At 48.8% G+C, this 24153-nt stretch overlaps 1 protein-coding gene across 2 annotated transcripts; it reads left to right on the top strand.

The window, feature by feature from the left end:
- Positions 1 to 3786: 3786 nt before the first annotated feature.
- RNF122 (ring finger protein 122) lies at positions 3787 to 17866 on the top strand. Of its 2 annotated transcripts, none has more exons than XM_039254432.1 (6): positions 3787 to 4190; positions 8926 to 9082; positions 14314 to 14359; positions 14888 to 14929; positions 16406 to 16485; positions 16762 to 17866. In XM_039254432.1, exons 1-6 carry the CDS (start codon positions 4166 to 4168, stop codon positions 16874 to 16876), a joined length of 465 nt encoding a protein of 154 aa, XP_039110363.1. In that variant the 5' UTR covers positions 3787 to 4165; the 3' UTR covers positions 16877 to 17866. The 2 variants fall into 2 exon arrangements, with proteins under 2 accessions (XP_039110363.1, XP_039110362.1); XM_039254431.1 differs by having other exon boundaries at positions 16403 to 16485.
- Positions 17867 to 24153: the final 6287 nt, after the last annotated feature.

Genomic DNA, 24153 nt, shown 5'->3' with positions numbered 1-24153 from the left:
AAGTCATAATCTCACAGTTGTGAGATGGAGCCCTGCCGAGCCCTGATTCAGGCTCCAAGTTGGGAATGGAACCTGTTTAGGATTCTCTCTCCTCCCATTTTCTCTCAATTAAAAAAAAATGTTTGGGGGAAATGTGATAATTTGTCTAATTTTGAAGTATGATATGTTCAGTTGGGCTTAACTATCACTTTTTAAATGTATGTATGTTTGTTCATTTATTTATTTTGACAGGGAGAGAGAGAATCTCAAGCAGGCTTCATGCGGTCAGTGCAGACTGTAACACAGGACTCGATCTCATGAACTGAGAGATCATGACCTGAGCCGAAATCGAGAGTCAGGTGCCCAACCCACTGAGCCACCCAGGCACCCCAGTGATCACTTTTTACTTATCCACATGGTTAGTGCTCTCTTCCATACCTTAGGGCTGGATTGTGAGGACCATTGAAGAGAGGCTCCCTTACTGAAGGTGAAATGGGACCATCAAGTTTTCTGGCCCCATGCTCCTCCACAAAATTAGCTGTTTCTCCCCAAAGTGACTCTCTAGTGCTTGCAAGGCCTTAAAATGAGGGGGCCTATGGGGTATCTAAGAGGATGCTGGGATGGGAAGGTGGGGATAAAGAGAATCTCTGACTCCTTAAAAGTTTTCCTGGAGGCTTAGTATTACCTTTCCCTCTTTCCACGGAAGATTTAGAAACCTGATTCTACTTCAGACTTCACAAGTAACTTTGAATATATAATACATCATCTTCATTACTGTTTCAGTGTCCTCCTCATAAAATAACCAGATAAATCTTCCTGATCCCCAGGAGTCTGAATCCTCTGGATTACCTAAATTGTATTGATGGTGATGTGGGAAATCAGCTTGTCTTTGGTAAGACCTTCAGTCTCGAAAATGCTGAGAGACTGAACTAATCCTTTCAAGGATGTGTAAGACCAAAGCCTTTCAACCTGTATGTACCTCCCAATCTAAACCATCATCTGAGGCACAGCCCTCCTGGCCATCCCCAGGAGGGATGAGGGTGAGATACTAGGAAGGGATCCTTTGGGCTTCCCAAATTAGAGTCTTTTAGTGCCTCAGGAGACCTTATCGAATGCTTAAAATATCAGGCTTAACACATAAATTGTTGTAGAACATTCTGTCTGATGACTGTAATCATGGTCCTTGTAGGTGTGACCTGAGAGGGTCACTGTCCTGATTGACCAGCTCCATCCCCATGAGAAGTTGTGCTGTTCCCACCCTCAAAATATCTTCCCACTTTGGGGCTATTTAGTTTAAGAAGGGTGGGGAGAGGAAGCATTCCTCGCTTCTTACCAATTTCTCCTTCAAACTGGAAAATCTGTGCCCTAAAAGCAACAGCACCTAGCAGGAACTTAATACAATCAGGCTCACCTATCAACACCTTCCCTTAAGCCAATGTATAAAAAGAACTATTGCATAACGACTATACACATTTTTAAATCCTCAACACTGCCTGGAACATAGCTTAAATTGTATGGTTATTTATACACATGCGCGCACATACATCTGTTCCAAAAGTACTTATTGAACCAGACGCCGGCCCCTCAAAAGTGGTTGTGCCCTTGAAAAAATCTCTTACAAGGAGGGCTCGAGAAGTTCTCGTATTTAGGAAAATAGGAATTATCCTGATAATCCCATAACAGACTACATTTTACATGAGGTGTTGAAAGAGAAGTAGAGAGGGGCGCCTGGGTGGCTTAGTCGGTTAAGCGTCCGACTTTCGCTTAGGTCATGATCTCACGGTTCGTGGGTTTGAGCCCCGTGTCGGGCTCTGTGCTGACTGCCAGCTCAGAGCCTGGAGCCTGTTTCAGTCTGTGACTCCCTCTCTCTCTGACCCTCCCCTGCTCACGCTGTCTCTCTCTCTCTCTCTCTCTCCCCTAGAAATAAATAAAACATTAAAAAAAAAAAAAAAGAAAGAGAAGTAGAGAGGGGCAATGACAAGGGTGGGCCATGGAAGAGGTGTGTTTTGAGCTGAATTTTACAAAACGTCAGGCCCAGAAAGAAAAAGGGCATTCAAACATCAGTGATGCTGTGTACAAAATCACAGGCAAGAAAGAATGTCCTGTATTTCGAGGACAACAGCAAAAGCTTTGTGTCTGATGAAAAGCATGTGTGCAAGAAGAGTGTATTTGGCATTAGGAAGGCAGGACAATGTGAATGCCACACTCCGCAATTTGACTTTATCCAGGAAGTAAGAGGAACCAATAAAGGTTATCAAGCAAGAGAAGTAAATGATCAGATTTGTGTTTTAGGAAGATAACTCTGGGCCCAGCAGAAAGGACAGACTTGAGAGTGAGATCCAAGTGTTATTTCTTTCAGCGTAATTGCTTGAGAATTTGGCCGTGGAGGGATGGGGGAAGGTGGAGACAAAGCATTCTGAATCAGAATCTCTGGGCTCCAGGCCTGGGAATCTTCATATGTGTAACATCTCTAACATAAATAATTCCTGTGGGCTCTAAAGTCTGAGGCAGAGACTAGAGTCAAAGAGGCCAGTTAGGAAGCTTTTGCAATTGCCCAATTAAGAGATGAAATGAGTTGGATCTGTACACGACTCCAATCCCCCAGACCAGCTCTTAAAGGAAAACAATTGTTATAAGACAATTACGTAATTAAGTGCTAAACTGTTGCACACTGCTATGTGATCTCGGCCAAGTTATTTAATACCTTAACCATCATGCTTTTAAATGACAAAGCACTCATATGCATAATCTTATTTGAGTGTCACAATTCCCAAGCGTTAGGGAAAGTGTTTATCACCTTCAATTAACAGATTACGCTTAATTGGAAGATGAGATTGAGTCATTCTTACTTGTTTGCTAGCTTGTTTACTGTCTGTCTTCTCGGGCACTAAGAATCGCTGGAGACTAGAATCCTGCTGTCGCCAGCGACCCAGATGGGTCTCCGGTGTAACAGTGCTGGGCACAAAGTAGGTTCATGGTGAACACATTCTGTATAAATGAAAGACAGAAAGATACATAAGACAGAAACAAGCGATGCAATGTCAGATAAAAAGAAATTATTTTGGACGGGGAATTAAGACATTCAGTCTTTCTTGCAACTGCTATTTATTCAACACCTAGGTGGTGATAGATGCTGAAGAGACTTGCCCTGAAAATGCTGCCCATGTGGATTTCTGTGTTTGATTCTGCTACTCAGGAGCGTGGAGGCCTTGACACATCTACCTTAAGCTTAACCTTCGGGCTTTTAGTTCCTAAGGTTTTTAGGGGCTGGCCAAACATGAGAAGACAACCTGAGCTCCTTCCAGATCTCAGTTCTGTAATTCATCTGCTTTACCCTCTTATTTCAGTTCCCTCTTTTGCCGTGAGCGAAGGAACGTGCTGCTAGCCACCACCCAGGACCAGAGTCCTGGGCGTCCGAGCAGAAATGCAACCCCTCCCTTAGAACTGGCTTCTCAAAGAGCTATAGAAATGCTAAACAGTAACAGCTCTGGAGGCGGAAAACAATGTGGCACTAATTGTTCGCTTTCCTCCAGGTCCGGGCGGCGGAGGCCGGCCCCCGCCCGCGCCGAGCCTCGCACCGCGCAGCTCGCTTCTCTTTAGAGTGAAGTTTCCCGAGCCCTGGGAAGGCGGAGGGGGAGGCGCGCGCTGCGCGAAGATGCTCGCCCCTCGCAGGGGGGCGGGCCTGCAAATAATACCGGAGTCCCGCCAGAAGGCTCTCATTGGCGGGAGGGCGGGTGACGGGAGGAGGGCGGAGTTTGCAGGGGGGAGTAAAAGGGGCGGGGGCCGGGAGGCGGGGGTGTGCGCAGCCCGTGTCAGTTTCGGAGTCCTGGCAGCTCACCTTCGCGCCGAGGCTCCCGCCGAAGCTTTTCCCTCGTCTGCGAGCCGGGCGCCCCCGCCCTGTTCTGTAGCGCCCTGCGTCTCCCCCAGCCCGGGGGCCCTTCCTGCATCTCCTCAGTGGTGCGCTCATCCTGGGGACTTTGTTTCCCCCCTTTCCCTCTTTGTTGTTCCGAAACCATTCAAGCCGAAACCCCCCCACCACCCCGGAGGGAGTTAGAGTTTGGAGACGGGCGGCTGCCGCGCACAGCACCGGCCCCTCCTGCGGACCCGAAAGCCGGTGCGCCCACCCCGTGTGCCCTACCCGGCGCCTGCGTTCGTTCGTCGGAGGAAGCCAGCCGAGAGTTCATTGATGCACCCATTCCAGTGGTGTAACGGTGAGTCCCCGGGGCGCGAGGGCGAGCGGACGCGGGGCTGGCCGCACACTCGGAGAGGCGCGAGGCTTAAGATCAGATAGAGAGGGCTCTTTCTTCCTCTTGAGTTAAGTTTGTCATGAAATGGGACGGGCGAGGAGGCGTCCGCTGCACAGCGCGGAATTTGAAAAGAAAAAAAAAAAAATCAGGTTTAACTCCAGGGCCGGGAACGTCTCTGAACGTGCGGGGGGGAGGGGGCGTGGGAGCCGAGGGGTTCGCGGCCTTTGTGTGGCGGCTTCGCTCTCCTACCCGCTTCCCTTGCCTTTGTGCGCTCAAACTCTGGTCTTTGTTGTGGTTGTCGGAGGAGAATCAAATCCGCGCCCGGGTTGGGATCTCCTAGAGGGAGCTCAAGTTCCCGGCCTGGAACTTTGCAGGCTATTTTAAATATGTATACAATGCAGCGTGCGGGACGGGGCGCGGGGGCGGCTTCCTCTGTGCCTTTGTTGGCTCCTCACTGGCTGCTCCGGGGCTTTGTGCTTGCGGAGGATGCCGGATCAGAGAGCGTGTCTTTATCGGAGCGATAAAGCCTTGCAGACGTCTCAGCGCCCGGATACCTTTGGGTGCAGAGCCAGGCCAGCAGGAGTCGTGCTCTCTGGCCCCAAGGCCACACTGTGGTACTAGCTTCCGAACTGCGGTTGGTGGCCGCCCCTCCTTACCTAAGTCACTCCGCCACCCCCTTCCCGACCCACCCGCCCTGGCCTGGCGTGATGCTAAATTCATCTCACCTGAGGCTTGTTTGTTGGTTGGTTTTTGGCATTTGAGGTGGTACAGGTAGGGCTTGGTTCTGACTCCTCACCCAAGCCATCTTACAGGAGGGTCTTTCTGAGCCACTCAGTTAAAATGGATTGGTATTGGATACTAATACGTCCCAGTAGTTTTGGTGTTTTGACCGCGTCTTCCCGAGGCTTGGAGTTTCTGGAGAAGGCGGGGGTGAAGGGAGGGAGCCTGATCTCTGAGTATGGTAGGCTGGCTAGTTACAAAGAAAAAAAAAATCCATTCTTGAGAGCAGACCCCTGCCAGATCTTGGATTAATTATTTCAAGCGGCTTTTGTTTTAAGGCAGGGTTTGGACAGCATGTGTGGGTATGAACGTCCCCCATCCCCCTCTTCCTCTTGCTAGTAGGATCTAATTTCCTGAAAATGAACCAAGCTGTGTGTGATAGGCGGGCATTGAGGGACAGGGGTGGAGGATGGGGGGTAAGGAAGGACGGTGCATCCCAGCATCTGGGAAAGATTCCCGTTGGCTGGGAGGGGGAAGCATTTCCCAGACCCACCGGTCTTTCTTGGCCAGCCTTCTGTTGACGTCATTCCAGCTCCCAGCCTGCACACCATTGAGATGAGACATTCTGATGTCAAGGCTTTCATAGGTCAGCTGAGACAATGGAACAGAGACTTGAGAAGAACCAAGGTGGCTGGCACTTTATTCTGGCGCTCCTCTTTCATATGGGGTTTTTAGACCAGCGGAGGACTTGCCCCTTTTTCTTTTCACTTCTTTAAAGTGACTGATAGATCCTGTGTTTTGACTTAAATGAGGAAGCAATCTCTTCCCCCACCCCCTTTGTGGAAAAATCTCTGAAGGCTCTCTTTTCTGGGGTTGATATTCTGCCCTTATAAGTGTTAGAGGAAAAACGATTCGTACTACAGGTTTTAGCCAATATATATTTTTTACCATTTGTTTTTCATTGTAATATAAGCAAATGTACCATCTCCTTCTGGCTATGAAGCTCTTCTCACGTATACTCTTTCTCACATAAAGTTCCAAGCTCACTGACTCCATCCTGGAACCCCAGGGGAAGTGCCTATCAGGAGAGGTAAGACGGTCAAGGTAAACTGATCAGAGGACCACCTGAGGCCAGAGTGCATATACATGCCCTCTACGGTAGCCACCGCTGTACAATTTCCCAGGACAGGAAACCAAGTGGGGTTCTCTGGGACCCTAAAAATAACCAGGATTCTTCTCCTGAAAGGTGCATGGAGAGCCAACACAGATCGGAGGTTAGACCTTCTTAGAGCGTCAATTGTTAGTGAAGTAGGGAGCCCAGAAGCAAGGGCTTCCTGTTGAGCATAATAAGGGTAGGAGCTAATTATTTAATCTTTTCAACAAAGTCTTTCAGGACAAGAACTACTTCTACTTTTTGTTTTCCCACAATGTCTAGGTCAGTGCATAAATCAGCCCTCGATTAATACTTGTTGGTTGGCTGGCCATTCATTAGCTGAGGGCAGTTTCTGGGCAACTTTCCCAAATATCACTCTCCTTACTTTGAAATAGGAGTTTTTGCCAAGGGTACCAGGTTGTCTTGAAAAATCAGGAGCTATTTATCGGTTAACTGGCTAATTGAAAGCAAGCCAAACACAAGGCTAGGCACTGTCCAACTCGCTGTTCTCAGACCCAATTCAGGAGTATTCGAGGTTGCTTGGACTCTTCCATTTCTGATTCCAGGATTCTAGTTGCATCTCTGCTGTGGTGCCTCCCTTTGTTTATTTGGCGAAAGCCTTTGTGTTCTCTTCGTCCCTACCCTGTAAAATCATCCCATGATTTTTCACTTTTTTTTTTTAATTTTACGTGTCTATCATGGTACTTGTCATATAATCAATGTTTGAGTTAAGTTGATGTTTGGAACATTGGGGCAACGTAAGACAACTACTAAATCCTCAAGAGCCAGAATGCATGGTAGAGGCTGTGAGGTCTATAGAATTCAGGGAAGAGAGGGGTCATTGGAATAGCAAGAGGACCAGGCTTGGTGGGCTTCCAGAAGGGAGAGGGAATTTCAGGCAGGGAAAGTTGCATGAACAAAGGTATGGAGGAAGGTGAGAACAGGTTGGACAAGAAATAGGAGACTGGTTCATTTTTGGGTGATGCTGGAAGGCTATGAACGGTGGAGGTTGAGGAGACCCAGTGCGTGCATGTTTAGGAAGACTTGAAACCAGTCATGAGCCTGGGAAATGCATGATGGAAACTACGTGGAAGGAGATGTCACACACATGGGCTCAAGCAGAGGAAGGACTTGACATCAATGAGGTGTCTGGGATGGGGACTTGGAAGAGAACTGGGCCCAGCATCTGAAAGGGGGTTTGAAGGGAGGCTCATTATGTGGTCACTAGATTGATCTAGGGGATGACTGAGGCATGAGATGTAGGATGTCAAAATTGACTTCCGGTCCTTTCAGCTAGTCTTCTGCTGAGTTGTAGCATTGGTCATTTTAATCTAGACTCCTCAAGGATATTAATGGGTTCTGGCTCCTAACCAAGATGTCAGGCAAGTACTTAAAACCCATGTCGAAGACTTGCGTACAGAGGTCTTTGGAAACAAGCCTTAGCTGTTTGACGTTAGACAATTTATTTAATGATTGAGTCTTTTTTTTTTTCCTGGCGAAGGGGTAAGTCAGTTTCTTAGTGACATTACAAAGATTAAATCGGTAGCATGAGAATGTGCTTGGGATATTGCAAGATTTTAGTTTTCTTGTCTCCTCACTTTCTGAAATCTAAGAATTTTATGCCTGCCTTTTAGATCACAGTAACACTTCCCAGCTTATTGTTTCTATCCTATATATTTTTTTCTTCCCGTTAAACAGTACAGAACATTTACTAATTCTCAGAATGAGTAACTCCCAAAATAGAGAGCGGCTCCAGGACTGGTTAATCCAGCCATTTAACGGACCTAATCTTTTCTTTTCTTTCCCTCTTTCTTCCGCCACCCTCAGCCATTGGCTTCATATTGAACTGCTTTCCTTCCAGCTCTTTCTTGGCTGCCATCATTCCAGTCTTTCCTCCTCCAGCAGAACTTGTCTTTGTTTCCTTGGCCCAAACCTTGTCACAGACTTACCTCAACACCAAACTCTGGCAAGAGGCAGCGATGATCGGTCGGCCAATCGGATTTACCCTCTGAGTCCTGTGAGGGGAAGCATCTGGTGGCTGGTCAGTGCTTCTAGTGCTGCAGGCCTCGTAATCTGATGAGGACCTTGATCTTGATAACATGTAGATTCTGGTTCATTCTGTTGGGAGGGGGGAGATTTTGCATTTCTAACAAGCGCCATGGGATGTCAGTGCCACTATGGAACGGTACATCAAGGCTTTGAGGAGAAAGGGGGAGGGTGCAACGTAAGCTACACCCGCCCCCCCATCACTTTCTGGAACACTGGCCCAGCCTCAGGGTGAACAGTTTCTATTCTGGTCCTGGTTCAGCCTGTCTCCTGGAGCCTGTGGCTTAATAATGACGAATGACCTTTGTAACTGCACCTTGGCAATCTACAAAGCCCATTTCTTACACCAGTTTTCGTCCTCTGTATTTTGCTTGTTTTTAAAAGACAAAGTGAGGCTTAGATAGGTATGTTCTTAAAGGTCACATCTCTAGGGATGTTGGAACCCAAGTACCCATTTTCTCACCTACGGCTCCTCATTTTGCTACTGCACTCAAGAAGCTTCTACCTGACAGAATCAAGTTTTCCATTTCCTGAATCCTTGATCCCCTAGGTGGGATGCAGTTTTAAGGACTATGGTATCCCATTTCAGGGATCGCTGATTTCACCCAAGGTCACAGAGCTAGTCCGTGTGAGAGCTAGGTTCTAAACTTATGCCTCAGCATCAGAGACGTTTGGGAGCCCAGAGCCTGCCATTTCTCTCTCCATCCTGGCCGACCGAGTACCATCAGCCCCAGTGGTAAATTTCCAACTATAACATTTTCCCTCCCCGTTTCTTTGCAGGGTGTTTTTGTGGCCTGGGACTGGTTAGTACCAACAAGTCCTGCTCCATGCCACCCATCAGTTTCCAGGACCTTCCCCTCAACATCTACATGGTCATCTTCGGCACGGGCATCTTTGTCTTCATGCTCAGCCTCATCTTCTGCTGCTATTTTATCAGGTGGGTGGCACCCTGGGTGACCTGGGGCGCGGAGTCCAGGAGGAGGAGGCTGGGGGTAGGGTGGGCCAAGCGAGAAACCCACAACAGAATCCCTAACTTCCCACTGGGGTCCCTGCTTTGAGGACAGGGCTCAGCCTGCCCTTCACTGGGCCCCTGAGGCCCGGTGTTTCTATTTTCATCAGCTTCTCGGGTTGTTCCAGAGCATGTAAGGTCACCAACAGTTGGGCTGCGTCGCCCCTCTTGGCTAGTTATTCTAGGGTGGCCTAGAATTACTGTTTGACGGAGTAATCCTGCTGGTCATCCCCTAACGGTGTCTCCACTCCGCACACACAGCCTCTGGGTGGCCAGGGATAGGTGGGCATTGGTTACACCTACGGCATGTTCCTCTTCCCTCCTGGGAAATCCTGCTGTCAGCCCTCCAGATGCTAATATTAGCAGGCTGATGTCTGGAGAGCTGCTTGGTCGGCCTCGTAAGCTCTTATTTTTATAGTGGAAAAAAAACCCTAAAAACTCCCCTTAATTCTTCCTGCGCAGAGGTCCAGGGGAGGACTTGAGGTTGGCAGGGCTAGCCAGGCTCCAGGAACTGTCCTTTCACCGCCTGTTGAAAGACATGGGGATTGGTGGCTGCTTTTCTACCAAAAATCTAGGGCACGACTGGCATTTAGAGTGGAAACTAAAGTAGTGTTTTTGACAAGGGCATGCGGTTGGGACTACCAGTGCCTCACTGCATGGGACTGTTGGGCACACTGGGAAGCATTGGGCATCCATGAACACGACGGTGTCTTTAGGGCTATCGAGATTACCCCCCCCACCCCCCACCACACACACACCTTGTGGTGGGTAGCCAGCAGCTGGAGTCTTAAGTCATTTAAATCAAAAGGAGGGAGAAAGGAGTTCCGGCTCCCTGCTGAAATGTCTCTGTGAATCTGAATGCTTTGCCCAGAAAGGGGGTTGGGGGAAAGGCAGACACTCAGTCTCTACTCCTAAGGCTAGAAGAGCTTCCTCTAAAAAAGGGGAAGGGCCCTCCGTGCCCCCCAGTCACCTACTTTAGGCCTCTTCTTCTTGGAACTCTGAAAAGTTCCTGGGGGGGAGGGGGGTCAGCGGCTGGAGTTTTCCACTTAAAAGTTGATGCAGAGACGACAGTGGTTTATTTTCCCTCTTGTACACCGGAGCCTGAAATTTGCAAAAGTGGGGATGAGGGCAGTTTTTTAGTATCTCTCTACCCCTTCCCCTTTCCCAAGCCTGTGTTTTCTTCCTCAAACTTTCTGCCTTTCTGACCACCAGCCGCCCCCCTCTCCCCATACCAAGCAATTCAGGCAGTTCCCCAGGGACAAAAGACGGAGTCATACCAAATACCAAAGGTTCATGTATGATGCTGGGGGAGGAGTCCACAAAAGCAGCACGCACACACACACACACACACACACACACACGCTGCAAAGGCAGTCAAGTGAAGAAAAATCTAGAAAATCACTCTGGGCCAGGATGTGGGTGACCAGGGTTCATTTCCTAATTCTGTCATTAATAGGTGTGACCTTGGGTTTTAGCTCCTCTTTACCAAGTGATAAAGGGTGTGGGCCTTCTTTGGGCCACACTGTGGTTGGCATTTTGTGAAACACCCCTCCAGTTTATGTGTTAGCCCACCTTGTAAATGAGGAAATTCATGCTCGGGCAGTTAAGAATTTGCCCAAGGTCTTCTATCGAGGAAGATGCAAGATGGGCTAGCCTGGCGGTTGTTAGAGTCTTCCACATCCCATATCTGACCAGCCTTTTCCGTTGGATTCTTGTTCCTTGAATGGAAGGAAGAGAAACAGCTGGGGCATCCCTCAGCACCCCTTGACAGCCGGAGACTGGGGTCCTGCAGGACGGGCCAGGGAGCTAGGTAGGGCTGGTTTATTTTTGTCTGCCTGGAGTAGAACAGAGACGTAACCACATGATACTAAGAGCTTTCCTGACTGCGGGCCGCTTGGCGCCACCTGTCCCTTCCGCGGCAATCTGCCCCTTCCGTCACCCCCACCTTCTGTCCTGAAGCCTGCCCAGAGCCAGCTGACCCTGGACTTTTCATGGTTCCAGAGGCTCGCTGCTGTGTGGCAGCCTGTGGGTGGCTATATATAGAAAGACACACAGGCACAGAGGCCACTTCCTCTCCGACATCCATTGGCAGTGCCACCGCCACCACATCTTCTTCCACAGAGGCCACTTCCTCTCCCCACTTCTCAGTTTCCTCCGTAGCCAAAATAGGCCCATGACCCCTGCTCTCCACCTGGTGAGCTCATTGGCCAGCGCCACCCTCCTCTCCCCTGCTCCCCTCGCTCGCTAGTTCTTCCCCAGTCCCCAGGAGCTGACCTCTGCCCTACGCAGGATGGAAGGGCCGGCTAAGTACAAATAGGCAGGAAAGGAGCAATTATTTTCAGGACTTGGTGGCATTGTTTGCTGCAAAAGGGAAAAGCAGTGAGGGAGAGCCCGCTGGCAGTGGCTAGAAATGGTCTCATTGAAATTGGAGTATTTTTAGCAGCTTTGCTCACCCAGCAGCTGAGAGGGCCACCTGTCCAAAATTGCCAGCTCTACCTTCTCCACTGGGATGGCCCGGGGGCTCTGCTTTTCTGCTTTGTTTCCCTTGAGACCTTTTGGGGCCCTGCCTCATCACAATGTATACCTTCCTGTTCCGGAAATCTACATGCAGGGCGAAGGGGGTAGGTCTGAAGCCTTTCCCTGTTCTGATAGTACTGGGCTCTGAGAGCCAGGCTACTGGAGGGTCCTTGGCTTCGACCATTAAGTGGAGCCAGGCGAACCCAGGGGACAAGGGTGGGGCAGGGGGTGCCCTGCGCATCCTAGTACACACCCTACATGCTTAGAGAGGGCCACATCTCAGGGGAGGCAGTTGAGACCCGAAAGATATGTGGCGTCCTCTCATTCTCGCACTTAAAAAGCAGGCCCCTCACCACTTCCTTATTTACTCTCTGCATCCCTGCTACAGCACAGGCATCTGCCTCAGAAGGCGGCTCTGAGCGCTTTGACCGTGAGAACACCGGCTTCCTTCCCCAGCTTAGTTCAGTGTCAGCAAGGGGACAGTTGTTCATTTAAGCCTTGGATGCATCCTTCTCTGCCCATCTTGTTTGGAAGTGGGCACAGAGATGCGTGCTTGTGAAAAACCTTTTCTGGACTGAGGAGATCTCTACAAAGTAAAGGATGGGACGGTGGGAGTCCTGGTTAGGCCTTCAGCCCAAGCCTCCAATGACCAGAGGCCCTCAAGGTGATGTGCTGCCCTGGGACTTAGCCCCATGGTGCAGGAGTCCACCTGGAGTTCTTTTTTAAGATTTTATGTTTTTTAATTTTGTTTATTTTGAGGAAGACAGAGAGAGCATGAGCAGGGGAGGGGCAGAGAGAGGGAAAGAGAGAATCCTAAGCAGGCTCCTCAGTGTCAGCACAGAGCCTGAAGAGGGGCTTGAACTCACGAAACCATGAGATCATGACCTGAACCAAAACCAAGAGTCAGGTGCTCAACTGAGCTACCCAGGTGCCCCTTAAGATTTTAAGTAATCTCTACATCCAACGTGGGGCTCGAACTCCCAATCCTGAGATCAAGAGTCACAGGCTCTACCACTGAGCCAGCCAGACACCCCTGGACTGGCGTTCCTATGAGTCTCCAGGCACAGTCTGGCCCGGGCCCTGACTTGTGCTAGGAACAGTGGAGCTAGCTGGTAGCCAGATCCAGATCTGCCCCCGGGCTGTGCTTGGGGCCTGGCTCTGCTGTGCCCCTCATTCCACACCTTCCCCTGTTCTATCCGGCTTCTCCGCAGTGCTCATGGGGTGGGCACCTTCTCTCCTTTTCGTTGAGGCTCCTGATCTGAGCTTCTCTTCCTCTAACTCATGTCAGCCTTCTTATTCTGCCAAAGGACAAATATTTGGGGCTTTGGAAGTCACCCCCAAATAACCCCCACTCTACTATGCAAAAGCAGCCACAGATCATATGTAATTTTTAATTATTTGTTACATGTGCACATGCTCTCTGTCTCTCAAAAATATTAAAAAAATTAAGAACAAACATCAGTCTTAGCTCATAGGCCCAATTAAACAAGTGGTCAGGTGGCTCTGGCCCTTAGTCTGCCACACCTATTCCAACTTGATGGGTTTCTGAGGTTTCCTTCCAATAACCCAGCTCTGTGGCAGAAGTGCTCAGTGGAGAGAAAGCCCCATGTGGCTACCGAGTACAGGAGTGCACAGAGCCACCTGCTTAACTTGGATGGTTTCTCTCCCTGCAAATAAAGCGTCGGCAACAATGCATAATCATGATCCCAGCCGTTAGCTATAGCCTTGTTGATGAAGAACGGGTGCTTCCCAAGTGATCAGGTACCCTTCTCAGGACGATGGCGGGTGCCACCTGACCGGTGAAACAGGCACGTTGTTCGAGAGCTCAGGCCCTGTACTCTGATCGACTGATTCAAATCCGCCTCTGGCTGCCAACAGGCTGGGAGGTTTGGGCAAGTTATGTAACCTCCTTGGACTTGATTTTCCTCATCTGTACAAAGGAAAACGTTCCTCGCCAAGTATGTGAATCTGTTAATACAGTGATGGGTGCATCACAAGTCCTCCGATAACTACTGTGTTATTGCCTTTGGGAACCACAAGGTGTGTTTTGGCTATTGAGAGCTAGGTTGCGTGCGGGCCACCAGCTGGAGACTCAAAAGAAGAAAACAAAGAGGGCATCATCTGTGTTTGCCTGGGTGCTGTGAAGGGGAGCGTGTGCTTTGGTTCAGAATATTAGTGTTCTCCCGGGTGGAAAATTCCCCAGGGTCAACAGAGACTTACTCATACTGCTACCCTGGCTTAATGGCAAAATACCTTATAAGAATATCTGACTTCTTCCATGTACTCAGTAAGCAGATTGGTGATCGTTAGACCTGGGGGGTCTGAGGGGACTGACTTTCTGGGAAACAGCAGGGCGTATGAATGAATAATTCTGCCAGAATTCCTCCAGTCTATGGGACCTGACAAGTAAGTTTTGAGGCTGTTATGCCCGAGTAGAAGTCTGAGTCCATAATCCACTCTGGGTGACCTGCCCAGGTCCAAACCATACTCTGTGGCATCTGTGGGACAAGATACCCCCGGGGAAGAGCAGCCTCTCCACCTCCCCCTTACCCCCTCCCCCCAACAGAAGAATGCCCACACAGCCTGCCTACCCCTCTTACAAAGGCGTGGTAACCTCCCTTTCTCCTTGCTTTCTCCTCTAGCAAACTCCGGAACCAGGCACAGAGTGAACGATATGGCTATAAGGAGGTAAAGCGCTACATCTTTCTTTCTTTAAAAACATTTTTCATTGTTTATTTTTGAGAGGTAGACAGGGTGTGTGCGGCAAGGGCAGAGAGAAAGGGAGACAGAATCCGAAGCAGGCTCCATGTTCTGAGCTGTCCGCACAGAGCCCAACGCAGGTCTCGAACCCACAGACAGTGAGATCATGATCTGAGATGAAGTCAGACACTTAACTGACAGAGCCACCCGGGCGCCCCAGAGCACTATATCTTTCTGTGAGCCTTCCTCCCTACCACCTGCCCTGCTGGAGGTGAGGAGAGAGGGCAGGCAGCAAGCAAGTTGAACCCCCTTGGCCTCCCCTCTGGCTCCATCTGAGGCTAACACTTCCTACTGTCCTCAAGCCTGGCCTAGCCCAGGCAGTGGCAAAGCCCTTCCCCTTCACCAGAGGGAGAGGGAGACACACCTGTGCAGGCCTGGGGACACTCTCCACTGGGTGCTTGCACCTGGCCCCTGTGCTTGGCTGCTTCTGACCGAGGCCTCCTCTCTTCTTTTCAGGTGGTGCTTAAAGGTGATGCCAAGAAGCTGCAACTGTATGGGGTGAGTGTACTGGGCCAGCAGGCAGGAGGTCCCTGGCTGGCAGGGCAAACAGCACCCTCTCCAGCTCTCAGCCTGGGCCTTTCAGGAACTTCTTTTAGTCCCCGCCTTCGTCTCTCCTTGGGCCAAATAAATGTGACTCCTTCCAGTAGGTAATCAGTATATGGAATTCATTATGTCTGGAACCGGCGCAGGCAGAAAACATAACGGGATCGCAGAAAACAAACGGGAGGGTTTGAATAAGTGATGGCATGTGGCCCCGGAGAGGCTGCCATGCCTCATATTTTTTAAAGGGAGGACGGGCACACCAAGGCATGCCAGATTCCAGCTACCTTTCCCCGTGTCTAGGCCTCCTGTTTTGGTTTTTCACTAAAGAAGTTCCTTTTCACTCCTTTTTTTTTTTTTTATTTTTTTTTTTTTTTTTTGGAGAGAGAGAGACAGACAGCGTGAGCAGGGGAGGGTCAGAGAGAGAGGGAGTCACAGACTGAAACAGGCTCCAGGCTCTGAGCTGGCAGTCAGCACAGAGCCCGACGCGGGGCTCGAACCCACGAACCGCAAGATCATGACCTAAGCTAAAGTCGGACGCTTAACCGACTAAGCCACCCAGGCGCCCCTCCTTTTCACTCTTATACTTATATTGTATCCTGTGGATCTGATCAGCGTATCCATCCCTGCAGTTCTTGCCTGTTTCCGCTCCGGTGCCCTTCCCATCAATATAGCTACTCCTTGGGTCCCATCAACACAGACACTTTAGGAGTAAGCTGTTCCTCTTCCTTCCCTACTTGCGCCCGTTAGATCGTCTAACTTTCTCAAGACCTCACATCCATAACTGCAGACCCCTGTGCCCAGGGTGTCCGAGGTTGTTGGGAGCTGGGCAGACCCACAGGCATTGCTTAGACACGAGACAACCTAGGAATGCCTCGTTTCATCCATCCCTCTTTGATGCGCACTATCACATGTCAGCAAATCACATGTTTCCTGAGCCCTCCTTGAGCAGAAGAATTCAGCTGCGATTGAGGAGTTAGTCTAGAATGACAGAAAGCTGGAATTAAAGAATATTAACTGAACACTCTACTCCCATCTTTACCTTCTGTTATAGATACATGCCCCCGTGTAAGATGTAGCAGGCTAGAAAGGATTAAAAAATATTCTCCTAGAACACCTTTGGTCAATGGAAATTGCTGTGTTGATAGAAATGTTCTAAATCTGCACTGCCCATTATGGGAGCCACGGCAGCCCCACTGTGGTTACCGAGCCTCTGAAATGTAGCCAGTGCAACTGAGGAACTGAACTTTTAATATCATCTTCCTTTGGTTGTGTGAACAGTCCGGTGTGGTTTATGGCTACCTTATGACTTATGTTTCCGTGGCCCATCCAGAAACTGGGCTAGAGCTTCGTTTTTGTGGATGGGGATGGGCTGACGGGCAAATGCGGCTCTTCCCCAGGCCCCTCTCTCACTGTCACTTTTCCTCACAGCAGACCTGTGCAGTCTGTCTGGAAGACTTTAAGGGGAAGGACGAGCTAGGTGTGCTCCCATGCCAACATGCCTTTCACCGGAAGTAAGTATGCACTATGGGGGTTTCGTGTCCAGGGATGCCTTTTGAAAGAAATAAGTAGGGAGCATCATTTAGAACCTGCAGTCCCTACCCCCTCCCATCTGCCCCCCTTGCCAGCAATACCCGACGTCCTGTCTGGACACCAGGCAAGTGGGAGGGGCTGGGCTGGGGCAAGGACTGAGATGTTCTTGTTGGGAGAAGCAGCTGGGCTCTCCGAATGAGAGAGAAATGGAACGGGTTGGATGCCTTAGGGAAAAACTGATCTTCTTCCACCCTCAGGTGTCTGGTGAAGTGGCTAGAGGTACGCTGTGTCTGCCCTATGTGTAACAAGCCCATCGCTGGGCCCTCAGAGGCCACTCAGAGCATTGGAATCCTATTGGACGAGCTGGTGTGAATGCTGCCTCTCCGCCAAGGCCTGCAGGAGATCTCTTGCTCATGGGTTCCTGGCCCCTCTGCACAGCTACAGTGAACCAGACTGTTGTGCAGTGACTGACGTGCTTACCCGAAGAAGCAGTAACGCAGGGCTGGTCTCCCACCATCAGGGTGAGGCCGGAGTTGCCCCGCCTTCCCACTTCCTGAAGCCTTCCTCCCTGCCACTCAGAACTGATGGTGTCACCCATCAAGACCACTGTATCCTGGTACTGGACTGCCTACCTGCCTGTCCCTGCTGGGGAAGCCGGGGAAGGCAATCCACCCCCATCTGGCCGAGAACTTGTGGAGCTCTCCCCTTGAGGAAATGGCTGCCCTGGCCTAGAAGAAGGGAGGAAACAGGCCTTGCCCCACCTGTAATGTCCCTCCCCTCTTCACTCCTTCCACAGGAAGGTGGGAAGGGGAGAAAGGAACCATCAGGAACCAAGTGCCTCCAGTGGAAGCAAGGGAGGCCCTGTAGGAAGTCAGGAAGAACAGGGACCCAGAGAAAGGAGTCAATGTTTACACGGGGTCTATGGAAGTAGAAGCGGGGCCCGTAGGCCTGCTGACTACAGGGTAATGGGGGTCAAATGCCTTCCCTCGGCCAGGATCTGAGGTGCTATCCATTCACTGTCTTCCTCAACTGATCTCAGAGCTTCCTATTCCGTTTAGGGGTTTGAGTGCCCCTCCAGAGGAAGGGCTGATTCTACACTCAAATGAATTCCCAGGGGCTTTTTCTAAAGGAGCAAAAGGGGCCTGGGGATGGGGGTGTCTGAAGGTTAAGGTGGCAACAGATGCCTTCTTCCCCCTTGTAAATAGTAGTTTTATACTTCCTCCTCACCATCTCAGGCTTTGTACATGGAATCCCCTGAACGGCGGGGGTGGGGTTTCCTCTCTCCCCCTCCTGGAGTAGGTAAGTGTGGGAGAAAGGTGTGTATTTAAAGACAATTAAATTTAATAACAAGTTTCTCTTTCTGCCTGTGGTTGTGGCCTGTGTCTCTTGGCCCTTCTCTGCCAGCAGAGGAAACCCAAGTTCTCTTCCCGTCTCTTCTCGCTTCCCCATACTCAGGTCACACATGCACAAAGGTTCCTAACTCTTAAAAAGGAAAACTGATATCAGGTTATTACCCATACAGCATAGGGCTCACATCACTGTACTTTAAGACCAGATTAAAGACCTAGAAATCAGATGAATGAGCCTGGGTTAGAGAAAGTTGATGTATGTCCTCCTGGTGTGTGATTGGATGCTGATTCCTAAGACTTGAACAGTGTCCTACATGTAATTCAAGCAATTGTGCTCTTAGCACAGCTAAAGATCGAAGTTGCTACCACAGAGGCTTGATCTCTTTCCCTTAAGCTTTCTCCTTGCCTACCTGCTGAGCATCATGGACTCCTGCTACCCCTGATACCACATCTAGAAGTGTTGGCATTAATAAACGTGTGCCCCTCTGTGCACGCAGATCTTGTACCCACACCCTCCAGCTTTGCTCTCACAGACTCAAGGGAGTGGGGAACCAATAATGGATATGCAAAATGGATTATGAGGGCCGGGAACAATGTTCTTGGCCATCATGCGCATGGAGCTGGTGGGCCATGGCTGCCCCTGGTCAGTGGAACGTGGCAGTGGCCAATGGTCGACCCAGAGAGCAAGCCCTGGGTACTGTGCACAGTAGGAATATTTGTTGAGCAAAGTTTAATATCGCAGTGGGTCATGAATGTGCAAGAGCTACCTGTGGCCCCACAGGAGCCGGGCCTAAAGGGCAGATGTGACACTCTCCCCACCTGCAGTTGTGCCATGGAGGCTGTTAGGCACACGTGGTGCTCATGTTTGACCCAAGGTGCAGCTGCAGCACATGACCGTCCTCATCAAGTTGTCACCACCTGTCCTTTGCCCAAGTACTTCCTCCACACTGAAGCATAGACTCCTGTTCCTTGCCCTGTCCCAACCCTATGATGTCTGGTCTTTTCCTTATCACAAGGGCACCCACTCTTCTAGTACTATCTAGGACATTTTAGGAATAAAATTATTTCCTAAGCAAAACAGACCCTCCCTCTAGCTCTTGCTACGGCCTTATGGTAGATGCAGGTCTGGGATGAGGGCGGAAAGGTGGTCTACAGGTTGACTTCAACATCTACATGCTCCTCCCTCGCCATCTGCCCTCCTCTTAGGGAAAATTTACCAGTGCTGGCATATTCTGATTAGAACGTTGGCACTAAAATGTGTTTACAAACTTGAATGGCATTGTCCTGAAGTCAAAATGACAGGGTAGAAATGCCTTGCAGCTGGGCAGGATGGTACTACAGTGCACAGTGGGGAAAACTCAGTATGTTCTTGCTGATCAGATAGGAAGGGCAGTAACCAATCACCAGTTAAACAGTCACAGGCTCCCTATTCACGGTCGTTAGTGAGGTCTTGTTCCTCAGCGCAGTGTTTCCAGAGTGCCTGCCCCCCTGGGCTAGACACTGCCACGTGCTGGAAGGCAAGACAGTCCTTTTGTAGGGAAAGGGTGTAAGCACGGTGTGTTTTGGGTGAGCAAGCTCGCCGGTGGGGGAGGGGACACCTGAGCTGAGTCTTGAGGGAGTATCCTGAACAAAAGCACTCCAGCGATTAACCAGCCTAATGGGTGTCAGAGATGCACACAAGTCAGGGTGAAGCTGGGGTGGGGAAAGGCTAGGGGAGAGACAGTCCCAGGTGGGACTGGAACCTGAGACTTGATAGAGTAAGAATCCCAAGTTCCTCGGATCAGGCTTTTAAAAGGTCAGAGCTCCATTTGGAAACTAAGCCAATGCTTTTCTTTGTGCACAAGATGTTCATGGGCAACTAAAGTGTACATAGCACTGCTCCCATTAGTGAAAAAGAATTTGGATCCTAAACCTGTTGCAAAGAGTAAAAAGGGACGCCTGGGTGGCTCAGTTGGTTGAGTATCCAACTATTGATTTCAGCTCAGGTCGTGATCTCATGGTCCTGGGACCAAGCCCCACATGGGGCTCTGCACTGGATGTGGAGCCTACTTGAGCTTGATTCTCTTGCCTTCTCCCTCTGCCCCTCCCTTGTGCTCACACATGCACTCTCTCTCAAAAAATAAAAAAATAAAAAAAACCTGGGGAGCCTGGCTGGCTCAGTTGGTAGAGCATGCAACTCTTGATCTGGGGGTTATAAATTCAAGCCCCACGTTGGGCATAGAGATTACTTAAACCCAAACAAACAAAAACAAAGCAAAAAACTGAAAGAAGCTCAGCAATAATCATATATACCAGGATCCCAACTCCAATGATCTGTGGCAAAGCAAACACCATTCAACCAATCAAAGGATAATGAGTTCTTTTATAAAATACATGTTGCTTTCCTTTGTGTATATACCCCTCTGAGTTTGGGATTAGGAAAAGGGTGTTGAGAAAAGCACATAAATGGCTGACTCATTCTTACACAGACTGTGCAGAGTTAAGTTCAATGTTGCCTTGCTGACCAACAACAGCTTTGGAAGCAGACTGCTCTCCATGAAGATAACTACAAGTAGCAGGTGCTCCTGGGCTGACACTGTCATGGAAGACACAACCCTAGCTTACTGTCGATTTGTGTGCTTACCATTATCTAGGAACATGAATTTTTTTTTTTAACCCCACAGTGGATTACTTCTTTTAAGGAATCATACATCGATCCACCATTCACAAAATGGGAAATTGAAGTAGCAATGAGAAACTCAGCAGAATTTGAAAAAAACAGACTGGTAGATCGGGATAATGGCTGCCTTGAAGGATGGAGGCTTACCGTTCCCACTGCTATCCCAGCAAGTGTTCTATTCCAACTCAAAGTCACCCATGGCACTGGGGCTTTTCCCATTCTCATGAGGGCCTTCTATGCTCTCCTTTTTGCCATGCCCAACCCCCGTTCCCCCCAACAGCCTGTATCACCCACTCTGTACTCCTCTGTCTCTCTGGGTGTCAGAATAACATCATGGATGCCCTTGACCATATTACTCACTTACTATAGGTGAATCTGTCAAAGCCATATGCACAGATCCAGAGCAACAGATGTGATCAAATTAGAGACAGGAAGGTCAAATGATGGCCATTCATGTGGGCTGATATTTAACCAATGCCCCTCAGGGGGAGAAAATCAAGGTGTTTACCATGTCCCCCAGACTAGAGACCATCAACAGCCCTGGATTCCTAATTATGCCCATTTAATTCTTCCTTTAACAAACTGACATACTATGTAAACAGGGGGATAGGACCAATGGCACCTTTGTGCTTTGAAGTAGCTTCTGATTCTGCCCCCATGCGACAGTCCTGACAAAAATCCAGGGCATGTGCCCTGTAGACGGAGGGGAAGCTGCCAGCACCAGGAGCACCAGAAGGCTTTTTTGGTGGCTCCCGGTGTTCTTCCTGGTCTTCGTCACTTTCCACCCCTGCTATCCATCAGCCCATTTTTCTTATCCATCTTCTCTCCTCTCTCATTCCTTTTTTCTCCCTCTTCCTTTTTTCTTCATCCCAGCCTACGCTCTGATATTACTGAGCACACCAAAGCCACTGCAGACCCCCTCCTGCTGGGCCGTGACTGTCATGAATGGTTCAAAAGGTATTACCAATTACTAAGGATTTATACCACGATGATGGTGTGGGTCCCCCCAGGGACCAACTCTGAATTTCTAAATGTTTAATATTTATATATGCTCATTAAGTCTCAAGAAGGTGGCTGGTATCTTTGTATAAAAACTGAAATCAGAGGCACCTGGGTAGCCTCAGTCAGTCAAGCGTCTGACTCTTGATTTCGGCTCAGGTCATGATCCCAGGGTGGTAGGATCGAGCCCCACATCAGGTGCCACACTGACAGCATGGAGTCTGCTTGAGATTCTCTCTCTCTCTCTCTCTCTTAAACAAACAACAGCAAAAAACCCTGAAATCATCCTGTTTACTTAATCATGTGTTTTCATGTCCCTATAGGGATCAAACAGGAAATTCAAAAGGGCATTTTTTGTACCTTTTCCTTCTTTGAGTTCGCCATTCTAATTAATAGGTAAAACAGTGTCATTTGCTTATACCTGGAGTCTTTGGTTTTGGTGCTCTGGTGCAGAGGCAAAATGGGCACTCAGTGGGTCCTGGTGGTAGTTGCACACTGTATATACAGAGGGCATGCATCTCACCTGCATTCCACTGGGTCACAGGATCTCTGGAGGCATCTCTATCTGCCTGATGGATTTCCTTTATTACATTTCATTTAAAAGACAGTGTCTTTTCTTGCCACAGTTAATTAGCCAGAGAGGCAATTCATAAGGCCAAGTTGTGTTCTTAGTAGGAATCGCTCTTTTCAATTCCCCTGCATTTTTAGTAACTCCCTTGTCTATTTGGCGTCTTAAAAGAAGAATCTAGCAAGGGTGTTTGTTTGTTTTTTAAGTACAGTCAAAAGGTATCATCTCTTTTCACAAATAACTGATCCAGTCTGGTTTCTAGATGAAAAGTTGCAAGACCCTGATGTCAGAAAACCATGAAGCCATATTTCAACTATGAAGAAAACTCCACTTCCTGCATCTGTTGAGACATACTACAATTACAATTGTTCATAAATGCCACACCTTATCTTTCTTTTACCAAATTGCACAATTCTTGCCAAAATAAATGCCATTATCTGTATGCTTCAGGGAATTCTCCCAATTTGATGTGTGTGTGTGTGTGTGTGTGTGTGTGTGTGTGTGTGTGTGTGTCTGTCTGTCTGTCTGCCTGCCTATGTGTCTGTATGTCAGGGGAGGAGAGGGAGGAAGAGTAGGAGGGGGATAGAGAGATGGTGAAATATTTCCAAAAGAATGACAGCCTTTGGATGGCATGTATATGCATTCCTTCCTGGTAATAATTAGGCTATTCGAGGAAATACAGTGTTATCATGGAAATAAAATTTCCTGTTTTAAACCTTTTCCAAGGAGCAATCCTTGAGATTCTCCCTGGGGTTGGTGTGGGTCTATTTCCATTTCATAAAACCTTTCTCCGTTTCAAAGCTTTGGCTGTGAAGTCAGAAATATACTGGGGTGCCTGGGTGGCTCAGTTGGTTGACTCGATTTTGGCTCAGGTCATGATCCCTGGTTTGTGGGGTTGAGTCCCGAGTTGGGCTCTGTGCTGAGCATGTGTCCTGCTTGGAACTGGGATTTGCTGTCTTCCTCCCTCTGCCCCTCTCCCCTGCTCTTTCTCTTAAAAAAAAAATGAAAGTGCTAAATAAAAACAAACTTTTATATTTAACGTACTTATTTTGTTTTTAATTTTTAAAAAAATTTTTCATGTTTATTTATTTTTGAGAGAGAGACCAAGTATGAGCAGGGGAGGGGCAAAAAGACAGGGAGACACAGAATCTGAAGCAGGCTCCAGGCTCTGATTTGTCAGCACAGAGCCCTATGTGGGGCTTGAACTCATGAACTGCGAGGTCATGAGCTGAGCCAAAGTCAAATGCTTAACCACTGAGCCACCCAGCTGCCCCTTGATTTTTATTTTTTTAAAGATTTTAAAGTTTATTTATTTTGAGAGAGAGAGAAAGCTTGAGTGGTGGAGGGGCAGAGAGAAGAAAGGGAAAAGAGAATCCCAAGCAGGGTTCACATTGTCAGTGATGAGCCAGATGTGGAGTTTGAACCCAGGAACCATGAGATCATGATCTGAACCACCCATAAACTGTGAGATAATGATCTGAGCTGAAATCAACAGCTGGACACTTAACCGACTAAGCCACCGAGGCGCTCCTGTTGTGTATTTAATTTAGAGAAGGGTAAAGGGAAGAAAAAAAAAGTATGTAATTTCCAAAGTGTTAAGGCTTAGAAGGTTTTTCTAGTTTTATGAGAATTTGTACTACTGATTTTTATATATCCCTGTTTCATTTTCTTAATGTTTTAAAGTTTATTTATTTTTGAAAGAGAGAACAAGTGGAGGAGGGGCAGAGAGAGAGGGACAGAGGACCTGAAGCAGGCTCTCAGCAGAGAGTCCGATGCGGGGCTCAAACTCATGAACTGTGAGATCATGACCCGAGCCAAAGTCGGACACTTAACTGACGGAGCCACCCAGGCGCCCCATATATATATATATATATATATATCCCTGTTTTAAAGATGAACAGATCTCTGGGGACACTGTTGCATTACAATGGCATTTCACTGTGACCCCTTTCAAGCTCAAATCTGTTCTCTAAACCAATGACAACTTATCGTTTTGGTTTACTGTCCTGTGAAAAGTCAGCTCCAGTTTCCCTGAGTTGTGTTCTTGATGAATCATTGCCTTTCCTCAGTGCAA

Source organism: Hyaena hyaena, unplaced genomic scaffold (genome assembly GCF_003009895.1).
Source record: "Hyaena hyaena isolate Hyena2069 unplaced genomic scaffold, ASM300989v1 scaffold_488, whole genome shotgun sequence".
NCBI classification, from domain to species: domain Eukaryota; kingdom Metazoa; phylum Chordata; class Mammalia; order Carnivora; family Hyaenidae; genus Hyaena; species Hyaena hyaena.
The sequence above is the reverse complement of the archived record's forward strand: the minus strand, read 5'-3'. Positions and strand labels throughout refer to the sequence as shown.